This window comes from Rhamphochromis sp. 'chilingali' (assembly GCF_963969265.1).
Source record: "Rhamphochromis sp. 'chilingali' genome assembly, chromosome: 16".
In the NCBI taxonomy this organism is placed as follows: domain Eukaryota; kingdom Metazoa; phylum Chordata; class Actinopteri; order Cichliformes; family Cichlidae; genus Rhamphochromis; species Rhamphochromis sp. 'chilingali'.
In genome coordinates, this window is record NC_137943.1 from 36,237,604 (window position 1) to 36,254,663 (window position 17,060).

General features: G+C 45.2%; 1 protein-coding gene across 4 annotated transcripts in view; it reads right to left on the minus strand.

Moving 5' to 3' along the window:
* slc4a2a (solute carrier family 4 member 2a) overlaps positions 1 to 17,060 on the minus strand; it is a 36,121-nt gene that overhangs the window by 12,545 nt on the left and 6,516 nt on the right. The window contains exons 1-8 of one of the 4 annotated variants that reach the window (XM_080861254.1): positions 11,544 to 16,030; positions 9,592 to 9,707; positions 9,125 to 9,278; positions 5,929 to 6,124; positions 5,748 to 5,851; positions 4,106 to 4,245; positions 2,579 to 2,759; positions 1,736 to 1,871 (exon numbers count right to left, since the gene is read on the minus strand). In XM_080861254.1, the coding sequence (XP_080717380.1) occupies positions 1,736 to 1,871; positions 2,579 to 2,759; positions 4,106 to 4,245; positions 5,748 to 5,851; positions 5,929 to 6,124; positions 9,125 to 9,278; positions 9,592 to 9,645 (965 nt within the window). In that variant the 5' untranslated portion in view covers positions 9,646 to 9,707; positions 11,544 to 16,030. Of the gene's footprint in view, positions 1 to 1,735; positions 1,872 to 2,578; positions 2,760 to 3,319; positions 3,581 to 4,105; positions 4,246 to 5,747; positions 5,852 to 5,928; positions 6,125 to 9,124; positions 9,279 to 9,591; positions 9,708 to 9,824; positions 11,517 to 11,543; positions 16,031 to 17,060 lie in introns of those variants that run through there. The other 3 variants (XM_080861253.1, XM_080861252.1, XM_080861255.1) reach the window with 3 other exon arrangements.

Here is a 17,060-nt window from a genome sequence, read left to right on the forward strand (position 1 = left end):
TGTTTTTCTGCCAAGGGGACAGGACGACTGATCCGTGTTAAGGACAGAATGAATGGGGCCATGTATCGTGAGATTTTGAGCCAAAACCTCCTTCCATCAGTGAGAACTTTGAAGATGAAACGAGGCTGGGTCTTCCAACATGACAATGATCCAAAACACACCGCCCGGGCAACAAAGGAGTGGCTCCGTAAGAAGCATTTGAAAGTCCTGGAGTGGCCTAGCCAGTCTCCAGACCTCAACCCCATAGAAAATCTGTGGCGGGAGTTGAAAGTCCGTGTTGCTCGGCGACAGCCCCAAAACATCACTGCTCTCGAGAAGATCTGCATGGAGGAATGGGCCAAAATACCAGCTACTGTGTGTGCAAACCTGGTAAAGACCTATAGTAAACGTTTGACCTCTGTTATTGCCAACAAAGGTTATGTTACAAAGTATTGAGTTGCATTTTTGTTATTGACCAAATACTTATTTTCCACCCTGATTTACGAATAAATTCTTTACAAATCCTACCATGTGGATTCATGGATTTTTTTTTCACATTCTGTCTCTCACAGTTGAAGTGTACCTCTGGTGCAAATTACTGACCTCTGTCATCATTTTAGGTGGGGGAACTTGCACAATCGGTGGCTGACTAAATACTTTTTTGCCCCACTGTATATTTTTATTCTATTTTATTCTACTGTATATAGTATATTATTTTATTCTATTCTGTACAGCTGTGTACTGTATTTATTCTTATTGTATTCTAATTTTTGCGTCATAACTTTTGCACTGTCCACTTCCTGCTGTGACAAAACAAATTTCCCACGTGTGGGACTAATAAAGGTTATCTTATCTTATCTTATCTTATCTTATGGATGGATGGATGGATGGATGTTTGGATGGATGGTTGGATGGATGGATGGATGGATGGATGGATGGATGGATAGATGGTTGGTTGCTTGGATGGATGGATGGATGGATGGATGGATGCGTGGATGGTTGGTTGGTTGTTTGGATGGACGATGAATGGATGGATGGACGGATGGATGGATGGACGGATGGATGGATGGATGGATGATGGATGGATGGATGGATGGACGGATGGATGAATGGATGGATGGTTGGTTGGTTTGGATGGACGATGGATGGATGGATGGACGGATGGATGGATGAATGGATGTTTGGATGGATGGACGGATGGATGAATGGATGGACGGATGTTTGGATGGATGGACGGATGTTTGGATGAATGGATGGATGGATGGATGAATGGATGGATGTTTGGGTAGATGGACGGATGGATGAATGGATGGACGGATGTTTGGATGGATGTTTGGATGTTTGGATGTTTGGATGAATGGATGGATGGATGGATGGATGGATGGATGGATGGATGGATGGATGGATGGACGGATGGATGAATGGATGGATGTTTGGATGGATGGCTGATGAATGGATGGATGGATGAATGGATGGATGGCTGATGGATGGGTGGATGTTTGGATGAATGGATGGATGGATGGATGTTTGGATGGATGGATGGATGGATGTTTGGATGGATGGATGGATGGATAGACAGATGGATGAATGGATGGATGTTTGGATGTTTGGATGAATGGATGGATGGCTGATGGATGGATGGATGTTTGGATGAATGGATGGATGGATGGATGGATGTTTGGATGGATGGATGGATGGATGGATGGATGGATGGACGGATGGATAGATGGATGGATGGTTGGTTGCATGGATGCACCTGTGACGGAGCAACAGAGCTCCCAGAACATTGGCTCGGTCTTCAGCTTTAATCTGATCTGAGATCACCATCTGTTCCACCACCTGCTGAGCAATCCCTGGTAAAGTCTTCTGCTTCAGATCCAGGAGTATGGCCCCTGAAACCACACAAACGTGAGAGGGTTGGGAAGTCAGCGATGGGCGGCGTCTGTTTGCTTTGTCTCGTGTTTATTCCCTTTTATTTTTCTTCCATCTCTGTAAATCAGTAACTTGTAGATGTTGAATATGGCCACAGAGTGGAGCCCCCTCCTGCTCCCTGAGCTGACAGTTTCAAACACTGATACAGATTGTTATCATATGTAACCAGTGAAATTCTTTTTATGGAGGCCTGACATATATATATCACAGTGGCATAGTCCTGGAACCAAATAGTTTTGACAGCAGCGCCCAAACAATATCATTGGCATTTACACCAAGGTGACCCAGAAAGTGAAGTTTTTTCCCTGTTCATCAAGAAGTCCAGCACTGCTGCCATGCATACCTATCACAAAAAGTCCTTCAATAAACCTTCTTGTGCAGCCATCAGCTGATTGATCTTTAATATAACTGCAACATGGGGAAAGCTGTTATTGATAACTACTTTGATTCTGTATGTGAATGTTTCATCTTCAAGTTATTATGAAAGCTAACTGAATTTAATCTAAGGCTTCAGATTAGCAGATGGTGGGACTTGAGTACATGTGTAGCTCCTGAATGGGCTTCAATCAAGGTAGAGTGGAGGAGGCGGCCCTGACTTGGCCATATACACTCACAGACAGGAAGCTGTCCACCGGAGGGCAGCAGAAAGCCTCCGGCTCCTCCTCACCTTGGGCCATTGTTTTTCTAAGCTCCAGCAGAGAACGGAAGGACAGGGAAGCAATGTGAGGTCTCCCCCAGCGCTCTGTCTCCTCCTCCACCTCCTCCTCAAACTTGATCCATCGAGCCGTCTCCCTCCACTGCAGCTCCTGGTTCCTGTCGATCACCAGCTCGTTCAGCTCCACGAACACCTGGAATCACAGAGGACAGCGAGTCTAAAGAGGACGGCGCCATGGCGTGCGCTCACACACAGAGACTCTAGCCAACGATGAAACATGTCAGCACTGAGCTCCTGAACATTTTCACAGAGAGCCGGACTGATGAAGCTCCACAACAGTTACAGATGCTACTTCTTCTTCCAGCTGCAGTAATCTTCATCAGCACATATATCAGTACATCACTATAATAAAGCAAGTCAGAGCACAAACTGAGTCACTGAACACGGTCAACAGAAGCTAAGTCAGTTAAAACCAGAGCCAGTCCAGAGTTACTCTCACATCTGTCACATCTGTCGACCTTCATGTTCACATATTAAACCTAATGCTGTGATTAAACAGGCCCAAAGCAGACTAGAAAACTGAAAACAGGACCAAATGGCTCACATGACCGTTTTTTAATTTGGCACAAATGTAGTTCAGCTGGTGTGTTTGGTAGAAAATCAAACATAAAACAAGAGAAATCAGAATAAAACTAAAGAAAGAGACAAAACAAAGTTAATCCAAACTGAAGCTGGCACGTTAAATCACTCTACCTTATTTTGTCGACTCTTTAGGTCCAAACCCACCATCCTGAAGACTGGAGCACACTGAGTGGAGAGAGGAGCTCGCCTCAGAGTTTACCTAGCTCTACCTGTCTGACTCTGCCTGTCTGACTCGTTCTCATTAAGACAGAGTCCAGTTTGTCACCTGTTCACAATGGCACCTGGATTAACGCACTCAGAATCTCGGCTCATCTTTCGTCCCTCCTGTCAGCCTCACTCTGGTTGTTTTGTTGTGAGAATCACATCATGTGGACCACCTGAACTGGCTCGCATGAACTCACCTGAACCTTCTTTAATCAGGTTTAATCCCACAAATACATGACATTCCTGTAAACCTTGCGCTCTGTCGCCAGCTTCAACCTGTGTGTGCGGGATTGTTCTAGCAGAGTCGGATAAACACGAGTCAGAACTTCCACAAAAACGCAGCAGTGACCGAATCCGCGAGGAGCCAAAGTAAGAAGTCAGTGAAGGAAGTGCGAGCTGAAGTAAATCAAAAGAAAAGCACGAAAACAAACTCATCAGGATCAGCTGCCAGCAGTTTAGTCTCAGTTTAAGTGAAGCTGAAGACGATTACATTTGAAACATCAAAATTAGTCAAATCAGAGGAAGTGAGTGAAAAGGGTCAGAGGGACAGGTGTTTAAGTTGAAGCAGCAGGATGTGTGGTTAGAGCACAGTTCAAAGGTCAGGCCTCAGAGGGTCAGAGTGGTGATGAGGATTGGGCTCAAAGTGTTTATGTTTCCTATAATAATGACTGCTCCTTAGCCCCGCCCTCTGACCTCATGAGGTGTACGGTCCGGTCGCAGGTGCTGGTTTGACCAGCTGACCGTCGGATCTTTGGTGGCGTGGACGATCGGTCCTCTGGAGCTCCGCCTCACCAGGTGCCGTCGAACGGCTGGAACGTCATCTAGTCGGTGACCTGCGGTGGACACAGATGTCCCATATTTAATGCTGGCTGTCACAAAGCTCTCACACCAAGCGCCACCCTGAACCAAACAAAAACTGGACTTTAAATAAAGTGTCACAGTGAAGCTGAGGTGAGGTCACAGCAGCTGTCAGAGCTATAAAGAGAAAAAGAGGCAACAGTTACAGTTACACTGATTATTACTTTCTTCTGACATCAGTGAAGAAATACGAAATCCTTCTGACTGGGCTTATATCACAGTTCTGCTCTGAGCACTTAAAGCACTTCACTATCAGCCTCTTTGAGCCGCTCACACATTCGTGCACGCTCTGTTTCTACATTATTACGTTTTCTAACAGTTAGTTGTTATGCTGATGGAGCAGCATAACAACTAACTGATGCTCAGTGTCCCGGAGCCGGGCATCCTACTTTCTTACCACCTACTTCCTGACCCACAGGAAGCTCACCCTAAACTTCAACGACCGCCATGTTGGGACTGTCTGTCCTCACATTGTGGCTGTATGACCCAGAGTCCCCACAATGATGCAAATCCAGAACACCCTCACACACACACACACACACCCTCTCATGGGAACTTTGCGCAGTCTAACAGGATTTCAGGCTCGGCTGAACATCAGCGAGAAATCATTTACAAGAGAGTCTGACTGTCATTCGATCGCCTGACACACACACACAGGTGTGCCCACTCAGCAGGTGAGCAGAGTTTAAAGTTTCAGTAAAAATTAGATTTTCTGTGAAAGTTTCACACCATTTATTTTTTCTGGGAAAGAATCATCAAAAGCAGCCAATCACAATCCAGCGATGAACTCAGCTGGCTGGCCCCCTCTACCTGCCTGGTGAGTGAAGCTGTTAGTGAGGCAGGGTTCTGCTGACAGCGAGCATGTTTACGAAGGAGAGCGGCGCGGTCTGCTAACCCTGACCCACTCGTGCTCCCACACACAGGTCATGTGACCCCCCCACACCACACCACCCCCACCCCGACTCATGCAGAAGCTTTATTCTGCAGTTTTCTTCATGGACCACTGATAAAAGGTCACATTTTTATGTCACCTGTGTGAAAAGTTTATCCTACTGCACGTTTTACATGCAATTCTTCATACCGCCTGCAGGGGGTGCACTGCTCGAAAAAACAACACTTTTAGATAAGATAAGATAACAGATAAGATAAGATAACCTTTATTAGTCCCACACGTGGGAAATTTGTTTTGTCACAGATGGACTTCAGTTTGAATTATTTTTACATTCCTCTAATCAAGACAAGCATTAAAGGAAAAAGAACAAATCCTCTCTCTCTCGTGGATTGTAATGAGTCTGAATGTACGACACACACATCAGAATAAGAATCATTTATTGACCCCGAGGAAAAGAAAACCTGACCACAAACGGTCTGTGAACCACGTGTCCGAGAGAAACTCGACAAGAAGAAGTAACACACAAAGAAATTAGCGTTCTGTTGCTTCAGAGTCAAGTCACATTCAAAATGAGCTCTGACTGACTTTTGATGCCATCCAGGTCCACAGACGTCAACGTTTCGGACTCGTCGGCATCTGCAGCGCTCATCACGGTGCCGTTGCGATTGGACGAGATGGTGGTCGGATCACTGTGAGGGGGGAGGTGCCACAGGTTAACACTAATAAAGTGCAGGAAAACACGTTACCTGACAAGTGTGCCACTCACTCGCCATCAGTTTGACTGTAGGCCTCCTCCTCCTTTCCATGCTCTTCGTCCTGTTGGTCTTCATCTATGGTACTTGCATTGCTGGGGGCGGAGCCTCGCCTACACTCCTTCCTCCCCTCGGCAGTTTTCTTCCTCCTGCTGTCGGTGGGTGGTTTGGAAAGAGGGTGATGGACATGGAGGGAAGAGTGGCGGTGTTCTGCGACAGGAAGACAGTTTGGACTTTTAGGAGGAGATCAGAACACGAGAACCTGCTCAAGAACCTGAAAATCAACAGTCACATCTAGGGATGGGTATCGAAACCCGGTTCTTGTTGAGAACCGGTTCCCACTGTTTCAAGTCCTTGGAATTGTTTGCCATTTTTGCAAATGATTCCCTTATCGATTCCAGTCGCCCCGAATGACGTCACCACGTTGTGGAGCGTCATTTACCTGGCAGGAAACACGGCGCCTAAGCGGCTCAAACGCTCAAAAGTTTGGTTATACTTTACGAGAACGGATGACAACAGGGCAACTTGCAATACTTGCAAAGCAGATATTTCATTTAAGGGAGGAAACACTACGAATATGCAAAAGCATTTGCTCACAAAACACGCGATGACCTTAAATGAATGTCGTGTTTTTAATTCCGCTCCGGACTCGTGAATCTCAACCCAGCAGCAGCGGTAACGTTTGCACGTCCTCTCCCGTTAATGCGGCAGGTAAATAATCAACTAACAGTGCATATTATGTTAGCGCGATCTGCCTTATTACAAACCTGCCATTACTGTGCATTTAGGTGACCATGATGAGAGACACAGAGTCTGGCTCAGATGCTGGCAGTTCTCGCTGCAGTCTGCCGGCAGCGTCTCCTTTCAGGCCGGGATAGACGAACGTCACCGAGCAGTGACTCAGTTTGTGGTCAAAGGCTTGCACCCGTTTACCACAGCAGATGATTTTCAGTAAGTGAATGTGTTTAATTGTAGGCAGGGACATTACTGGATATTCTTGTGTAATTGCTGCAGAATAATTTATGTTATACTTTGTTATTGCTACAGAAGAATATTTATTTTATTATTTTACATTTACAGTGTTTTTCCTGGGGACCCTGTGACACCCCATTGAAGAGCCGTAGGCTGGATCTCTTAAGATCTCACTGTTGGGTTTGTAAGGCCATGTTACTCCTACATTTCTATCTTGTTCAAAGAGAAGATATAAAACAAAGTTCTAAGCTAATCGACCTTAGTGTTCTCCTTTTAAAAAGAATCGATGTGAGAATCGATAAAGAATCGAATCGTTAAACAGAATCGAAAATGGAATCGGAATCGTGAAGATCTTATCAATACCCATCCCTAGTCACATCAGTTGGCTTCATCTCTGATGGTCTCCTAGCCTCCTAACGTCAGCCAACATTAACGTCATGCTGCACAAGCCCAGCTTTGGGCTTTCCAACAAGAGCTTTCCTTTCAAATGAATTCCCTTAAAGAGATTCTTTGTTGGCGATGTCACACTGACCTGATTTCACTACTGACTACAGAGATGTCTGTTTTTAACACGGAAACCTTTGTATTATTATTATGCACAGTCTGGGCAATGAGCTATCCAAAGCTTTTAACTCTTACAGGGATTAAATGTGTAGTTGAACTGTTCCTGGCTCTGGTTCTGTCCAGTTTGGATCACATTGGATGTATGTGGCTCTAAATTGAGAACAGATGGAGCTCTTTAACCACCTGAGGTCTACATCCTCATCGATGATACCAAGTAACACAGTGGAAGTATGTCATTGTTGCACTGTGAAAGATGTTCTCTGAAATCTTTAACCTCCTAGGACCTGGCATCCACATATGTGGACATCACATTTTGGGTTGTCTAGACCAAAATACAAAATTTTGCTCTACAAGGGCCTGATTTCCACTTACGAGGACATTATACCGCTTCTGTTCTATCGAAATTTAAAGCAAATATCCTCAAAAGTGGATCTCATTTCTCTCAGAAACAAAAATCAGGTAAAAAATCTGGTAATTCTTTGTTTTTACATTAATCAGGTCCCAAACAGCCCAAATGGCAAAGAGAATTTAAAAATGCATGCCATGAAAGAGTTCGGGTCTTAGGAGGTTAAAGCACAGGGTCAGAGGTCATCATAGCTTGGGGCTTGGACCTTAAGGGGTCAGTGAACCTGAAACCTGCGTCTAACACTGTAGTTAGTTGACACTGAGTTGTTTGCAGGCCTGCCAAGAGATTCAACCTTTCACCTGGGTCTGCTGCTGGGGCCTCCTAGGAGCCCCACCTAGGAGGTGTTCCTGGTCAGATACCCTAACCACATCAAATGGTTCCTTTAGATGCAGAGGAGTAGCAGCGGTATCCTAACCCCGACCCACCACCCCAAACGACCATGCACCTCACCCTATCTCTAATGGAGAGCCCAGCTACCTGAGAAAGTAACTCATTGCCACCACCTGTACCGGGGACCTCATTCGTTCCATCATTACCCACAGCTCGCAGCCATAGTTGAGGCACTGAGATCAGCTGGTAAATTGTCAGCTTCATTCTTAGCGCTCTCATCGCCATAACCGAACAGCACAGCAATCACATAAGTGATGATGATGATGCTACATCACGCTGTTTCTCAATCTCCCTTCACTCATGAACAAGATCCCAAAACTAGAACTCCTCGACCTGGGGCAGTAACTTGTTCCTCACTGTATTTGACCCTTTTCCGACTACAGACTATGGCCTCAAAGTTGGAGGACGGATTCTGATTCCAGCTTGTTCACACTCCCCAGTGCAAATTGGAAGTCATTGCTCAGAGCTGAAGAAACCAAAGCAGACATGAGATCCTGAGACCGCTGGTCCACAACCAGGATGAAAACTAACAGGTTCAACCTCTCCAGCACCCTGGTACGCTGGTTTTTATACGTAAAGAAAACTAAAGAAGTTGATATTATAGACACAGGGAACATGAAACACCTGGGACCTCCCAATTCTCAAACCTATTGACAGACAACAGGCCTTTACAACACCCCATAAAAGATACCTCAAAGAAACTTTACTGATACTTCAAAGTTTTAAGAAACTCTTGGTTAACCAAACTTTATTAAACCCTCTTAGAACCTATACGAGCGGTCCAAATCCTGGTTTTAAATCCTTTCAAAGGCGCATGGAGAAAATCCAAACGGGTCTTTCCGAGGTCTTTTGAACCCGGAGACATCTGGATGTCTTACCTTCGATGTCCTGTTCATCATAGACTCTGTGTTTCTCTGGCGGGCTGCGAGCTGCAGGACAAAGGATCTGCTGAAAGTCCTGAACATCAAAGGCCTTGTTTAGATCTTCCTCTTCTTCTTCATCAGCATGACAGTGTGGAGGAGGAGGAGGAGACTGAAGATAGAAAACACTAACTGGTGAATTAAATGTTGTGAGTCTTTCATGAACATAGCTGTTTCCAGCTGTTTTCAGATCTCGGTGCTTCCTCTGCACAGGCAACATTTCCTGTCTTTAACTTTGTTTTTAACGCAAACACACAACAACCACAAAATAAAAAGTAAAGGTGAAGGTTTCCAGCCAATCAGAACAGAGGTAGCTCACACTGACTGACACAACTGAACAAAAAGCCCAGACAGCAAACTCCCCCATAAGTGATCATTATCAGATCGATATTATTGATCGCTCATCGGTTTCTGTGGAAACTCACTGCAGACTGACTGAGGGTGTCACCAGGACTCGCTGAGCTCTGATGATGGCTCATGGCTCCCACAGGGGTCGCAGGTCACAGAGCTGGATATTCAGAAGCAGGTTGGGCAGCAGAACCTGGGGAGGGAGGTACACTGGAGGTCAAAGGTCAGGTTATTTGACGCTGTTCAGTAAATGTAAGAACTGAATCTGTTTACGAATCTGCTGATCCTGAATCTCAGAATGTGTTGAAACCTGAAATGTTTTGGCCCGTTAATCCTGCCGCTCTGAGCTGAAACGCTCTGATGTACAGAGTGTACGTCGAACACACCGTGAAACTTCAGCCTTGGTTTTTGGTCAACTTACACAATTTTAAAGGGTTAAAATTCAATTTTTAATTTCATGGAACCAAACATAAACTTAAACTAACACTCAGGACTGACTCTGCAGAAACCATGAAGCTTAATGTGAGCAGCTTCATGGGGGAACCTTGACGTCCATGTTCAGGCAGCTTGCTAATGTCCCAGCTCGCTTTAGGAGGGACGCCGGAGCTTAGAGCTTCCTGTAGGGGCTCATCAGACCTGCACGAAATCGTGAAATTGTGGTTTCTGCACAGACGCATGAGAGCTGAGGTTTCTATTCAAGAGACGGCAGACATCTCTGCAGCTGAGTTCTCCAAACCAGCACAGGGAAACATCCAGATGGATCATCAGGCCAGAGCTGAGTTTGAGCTTAGGCTTACAACTTAGGAGATGAATTTTTAAAAAATATTTGATTCCTTTAAATCAAATATGTTTGCATTTAAAAAATCAGGTCAGAAGATAACTAAAATAATTCAAGAATCTATTATTTATGTGTACTAATTATAAATACATAGTAGTCCTGATATAATCACATGACTACTAATAAAACTCTTGTAATTAACGCGTCTTGGACCTCTGTCTGTGAGCAGACAGTTCAGATCAAAATAAAACTCTCACGACATGCAAAAGGTCAGAGGTCTTTAATGATGCGACTGCGAGGGTCAGAGTGAGGGAGCAGGCAAGCTTCAGAAAAAGTCCTACGACTGTCCGTTCCAGCTGGTTCCTCGCCCTGACCCATGGTCGATGTTCCTCCTGCTTTAAAAGCCTTTGGAATGAAAGACTGTTTGACAGCCTGTTCTCATGTATGTGACCTCTTGTTTTAGCTCCACCCCCTCAGAGGCTTTAGCTTTCCTCATGGTTAAATAAGCCTCACACTGACTCACTGCTCCGCTGTGTGGCACAGTGCAGAATTACACAAACACCTGTAAAACTTCAGGTGAGCTCTCTTCAGTGAAACAGGTAAACCGAGTATTCAGATCCTCATGATGCTTTAATTCACTGTCAGACATTTTTGAACAATTTTAATCAGAAATTTACAAAGAAAAAACATCTTTAATGCTTCCTGTAACCTGCAGAGTGATTCTTGTCTTACGTGATTATAAATGTACTGCATCTGTCCAGCGTGCTCACAGGCACACTGGTGCAGTGAGGAGAACAGGAAGCTTTTTCAAATAGATTTGACTGTAGTTTTGCACCTCTGTGTGATTTTCAGCAGGGCCGACAGGTGTGCTGCTGCAGGTACAGACAGTCGGGTTTATTAACTCGAAAACGTTTCAGGATCTCTGTGCAGGAAGGAGAAACGTGCCACAGCTCACACAGGAACCTGCTGTTTCCCACAGTCAGCTCGGCTAAAAGTTCAATTTTCATTTTAGAAGCAGGAATAAAAGCAGGTTTGAATAATGACATCATTAATTGTGATTTAAGTCTCGGTGCAGTTTCTCAAACTCAGAGCAGGAGCAAAAGCACGGTTTAAACTGATCTGGGCTCAGTGTCACTGCCACCGAGTGTGTGTGTGTGTGTGTGTGTGTGTGTGTGTGTGTGTGTGTGTGTGTGTGTGTGTGTGTGTGTGTGTGAGTGAGAGTGTGTGAGCAGGAAGAGAGTTGGAGCCTACCTCAGCGTCCTTGCAGCTCTGAAAGAGAGAAATTATAATGCAAAGTCTGAAACCAACAGGAAGAGAATGGGTGGGGGGGAGGGGGGCAAATGGGGGAGGGTATGGAGGGGTGGGGAGGTGGTGGTGGGGGGGAGAAGAAAGAAGGTTGAAAGGAGGAGAGGAGGCAGAGAGAGGGAGCAGAGAGGAGACGGACACGCTGCAAATGAGGCGCTCCAAACTCTCCACAGAAACCTGATCAGCTGAAGGTCACCATGGCAACCGCACTGTCACTCAGTGCTTGTCCCGCCTCCGTCTGCACACACACACACACACACACACAGCTGCAGATTGTCCGATGCTGTCTCTGATGACATCACACAGACAGGTAACTCCCACCTGATTCTGTCCAACCAGCACACAAAGCAGGTGACGGAGCATTTCTATTGGTCAGTGTGATCACCTGCACACGACAGCCTGAAACTCTCTGACTGATTTCTGCTGTCTGACGAACACAAAAGCAACACTAGGACCTGATCTGCAGAGACCTGAGGACAGGGCCGCCATTCAGAGTCCGGCCTGATGGTGCCTCACTGCTCTAGACTGTATATAAAAGATGGACACAACCCCTGTGATGTCACAGAGCCGGGAGTGGGCTGGAGCCAAGCTTCTGTCTCACTTTCATAGCAAACATCCTGAAGGTGGGCCTGATAAAGATGAAGATGATGAAGTCAGAAAGTCAACTTTTATTTATACACCACAAAGTGCATCACAGCAAAACAATAAATGTAAAAGATGAGTTTTCAGTCGTTTCTTAAAGAGACTGACGAGTCCACTCGGAGCTCCAGAGTCATTGAGGTGAAAGCCCGTTCAGCCTCGTATACGGTCAGCAGGACCTCGGGGACCTGCTGGGGACGTATGGCTGCAAAAGGTCAGTGATGTAAGCTGCTGTTTGTCGGTACAGAGCTCTAACTTAACGGCTACCCTGAGGTACCCCTGAGCAAGGTACCGTCCCTACACACTGCTCCCCGGGCGCCTGCTTAGTGGGCTGCCCACTGCTTCACTGAGTGAATGGGTCAAATGCAGAGAAAAACAAGTAATTTCCCCATGGGGATCAATAAAGTATCCATTATTATTATTATTATTATTATTATTAACAGTCAGAACCAGCCGCATCAGCGACGCCGTCCGTGAGAGTAAGATCTGTTCTCACAGCAGCGTCGTGAACAACCTGCAGATGCTCCGGCGAGTTTCTGCTTGCACCAGTGAACACTGACTCACAATAATCCAAACGTGATGAAATAAATGCACAAACAACGATTTCCAGTTCACAGCACGACACAATGGTACAATCTGCCTTAAATGATAAAACAAGAGTGACCACAGATCTAACATCCACAGTGGGAGTCACGAGTTACCCAAGTAAGTGATTAATGGGCTTTCACTACGCTGGGCACAGACAAGGACCTGTGCTTTATCTGCATTAGGCTGGAGAAGGTCATCCAAGGTTTAATGGAGTCTAAGAAGCTGTTTCAGCATCTGCAGCTTTTAAAAGACTTAAAAATACTAGTCTTAGCCTAAAAGAGATATAGAAGGGCAGACCATCTGCACAGTGGTGATAGCACACGCCCTTAAAGGTGCTCACAATGTACTGAAGTGGGAGCAGTTGGAATAGAAACAATAAGGGCCCAATACACAACCTTGATGATGATGGTGAAAGTGTTTTTCAAGAAAGTAAAGTCATCAAGAAGTCACACAGATTTGTCTGATGGAGGCTGTAACGGGGGTGGGGCTGGGTGGAGCTACAGGATGCTACGGTCTCTCTGACAACCACACTGAGACCGCCACGGTCACGGGGAGAAGACGCCGTTTCATCGCCGTACATGACTCAATTTAATAAAAATAAACTTGTGGTTTGATTGGACGAAGCTGCTGAGTGACTTACTTAAAACTGATCTTCCAGCTGGTCTAAACATTAAGGAAACGAGGCTCAATGCTTCTGCTAGCCTAGGATACACTGGAGAAAACGCAGCTCGGACTCAAGGTCAGGCTGTTGCTTTCCTGCCTCTTTTGAAAGTGTAAAAGTAAAAAGTAGTCAGAAGTAAAGTACAGATACCTGAAAAGTCTACTTAAGTACAATACTAAGTACAATAACAAAATATTTGTACCTCATTACTGCCCACCTCTGGAAACCACCGAGCAAAGGTCTGAGGATTAAGACTCAGGTGGAGCTGCAGCATTACAAACTGTACCACGTGCAGAACAACACAAACCTTATTTACCTTCAGATCACCGTGCCAGTTACCATGGTTACTGTGGCACGCTGGTAAATGCCCGGTGGCTTCTTAGTTTCATTCAGGCATTAATCGGACACACTGAGCGTTTTATTAGCTCCAGACTGAGCAGAGAGACGTCGCTCGCCGTGTGCGCACTGCTGAGAAACAGAAGCTGAGTTCACTTCATTTCTGCTGTTTCATGGAAACAGTTACTGAGGACCAATAAGTGGGCTCGCCTCTGAACGCTCAGCGTGACACTGATGAAGAGTTTTGGGACACAAGTTTTAGTAATATCATCATTTTAGCAGTATTGCAGAAAATGTTCCTCCTCCTTTAAAACACCAGAAAGATATGCTTTACAGACTGTTATCGTTTCTATGACCTCCATAAAACAAGAACACACACTGTGGTGAAGCTAGACCAGCCTTTTGTAGTTCGTCTTCTGCACATTGTAGTTTCAACACGCCAGACTTCCTGTTAAAAAGACACCAGTGTAAGGTTGTTCCAGTTCTAAGTGCACGCCTCTTCCCTTTTCCTGAGTCCTCAGCAGTTCTCCTTCTCACCTTTGACCTCAGTGACGTTTTCATCTAGGTCAAGGAAGAGTGTCAGGAATAGGAGACATGAGGGACTTCTGGAATGGGTCTTGGGTCTGCAGTGCAGCTGTACTCTGGTATCTGACTAAATACTGTGTTCTCTTGTTTGTTTTGCTTACTTATAGGCACTACTTACTCTTTATTTATTGAAGTACAAACTTTTGTCACGTTAACATGTCATTTTCAACAGAGATGTGGCCGAGATAAGACAAACAGGAAGGTTAGATTCAAAGGCGAGGAGATATTGTGTCTCATATTGTGTTTGTTCATAAACCTGCTGCTAATCAAACTGGGGCAGACTGACTGTGTTATTTAAAGGCTGCATGAGAATCCTCTGCAGGATGAACAGGCGAGTTTGCTGCACTGTGATGGGTTTACAGTAGAGTGTGTGACTTGATGTTCGCTCGTGGTAGAATATCACTTCCTGTTCCTGCTCAAACACAGCGGTGTTTCTGAGTAGCTTATCTGCTTAGCAATTTAATTAAAAAACTTTTAAATACATTCTTTTTTCATAGTATAATCTTCACGTGCTTCATCCGAAGCACACTTTCTGTGTACTCACTACCTAATTTATAGCCAAAGTATTCACTCACTGTCTCTGTACTGTTTCGCTAGCTTAGCTTAGCTCATAGCCGACTAGTTAGCACCATGGCTACTTCTCCTGTCCCTCCTGCACTTTCTTGCTCATTGTGTCAGATGTTTAGTTACTCCTCGGCCTCCTTTAGCAGTAATGATATCTGTAACAAATGTAGCATATTTGCAGCTCTGGAGGCCAGGATTACTGAATTGGAGACTCGGCTTCGCACTCTTCATTCACCCGTAGCTAGCCAGGCCCCTGTAGCTGGTGCAGCCGAAGATAGCGTAGGCCCTGCTAGCTGTTCCCCGGCAGATCCCAAGCAGCTGGGGAAAGAGGGCGGCTGGGTCACGGTGAGGAGGAAGCATAGTCCTAAACAGAAGCCCCAGTTACACCACCAACCCGTTCATGTGTCTAACCGTTTTTCCCCACTCGGCGACACACCCGCCGGGGGTCAAACTCTGGTAATTGGTGATTCTGTTCTCAGACATGTGAAGCAAGAGACACCGGCAACCATAGTCAATTGTCTTCCAGGGGCCAGAGCAGGCGACATTGAAGGAAATTTAAAACTGCTGGCTAAGGGTAAATGTAAATTCAGTAAGATCATAATTCACGTCTGCACTAATGACACCCGGTGACGCCAATCGGAGGTCACTAAAATCAATATTGAATCGGTGTGCAACTTTGCCAAAACAATGTCGGACTCTGTAGTTTTCTCTGGTCCCCTCCCCAATCAGACCAGGAGTGACATGTTTAGCTGCATGTTCTCCTTAAATTGCTGGCTGTCTGAGTGGTGTCCCAGAAACGATGTGGGCTTCATAGATAATTGGCAAACCTTCTGGAGGAAACCTGGTCTTGTTAGGAGAGATGGCATCCATCCCACTTTGGATGGAGCAGCTCTCATTTCTAGAAATATGGACAAATTTATTAAACCCCCCAAAATATGACTATCCAGAGTTGGGACCAGGAAGCAGAGCTGCAGTCTTACACGCCTCTCTGCAGCTTCTCTCCTCCTGCTACCCCCCCAAAAACCCATCTCCATAGAGACTGTGTCAGCTCCCAAACAGACAAAAAACAAACTAAAAACCAGCAACAAACAACTGAAACATAAACAATTACAAAGAAAGAACAATACAGTATCCACATCTGAACCAAAGAGTAAAACAGTGAAATGTGGATTATTAAATATTAGGTCTCTCTCCTCCAAGTCTCTGTTAGTACATGACTTAATAATTGATCAACAAATTGATTTACTCTGCCTTACAGAAACCTGGTTGCAGCAGGATGATTATATTAGTTTAAATGAATCAACACCCCCGAGTCATTCTAACTACCAGAAACCTCGAAGCACAGGCCGAGGGGGCGGTGTGGCAGCAATTTTTCACACCAGCCTATTAATTAATGAAAGACCAAGACAGACTTTTAATTCATTTGAAAGCCTGATGCTTAGCCTCGTCCACCCCAGCTGTGAAACTCAGAAACCAGTCTTACTTGTTATCATCTATCGTCCACCCGGGCCTTACACAGAGTTTCTGTCTGATTTCTCAGACTTTATATCTGATTTAGTTCTGAGCTCAGATAAAATAATTATTGTGGGTGATTTTAACATCCATGTAGATGCTAAAAATGACAGCCTCAACATGGCATTTAGTCTGTTATTAGACTCAATTGGTTTCCCTCAAAATGTAAAAGAACCCACCCACCACTTTAATCACACTCTAGATCTTGTGTTAACATATGGCATAGAAACTGAACATTTAACAGTGTTTCCTGAAAACCCTCTCCTGTCTGATCATTTCCTGATAACATTTACATTTACAATGATTGATTACACAGCAGTGGAGAGTAGACTTTATCAAAGTAGATGTCTTTCTGAAAGCGCTGTAACTAAGTCCATCCATCCATTCGCTTCCGCTTATCCTTTTCAGGGTCGCGGGGGGCGCTGGAGCCTATCCCAGCTGTCATAGGGCGAGAGGCAGGGTACACCCTGGACAGGTCGCCAGTCTGTCGCAGGGCTAACACATAGGGACAGACAACCATTCACACTCACATTCACTCGCACATTCACACCTAGTGGCAATTTGGATTAACCAATTAA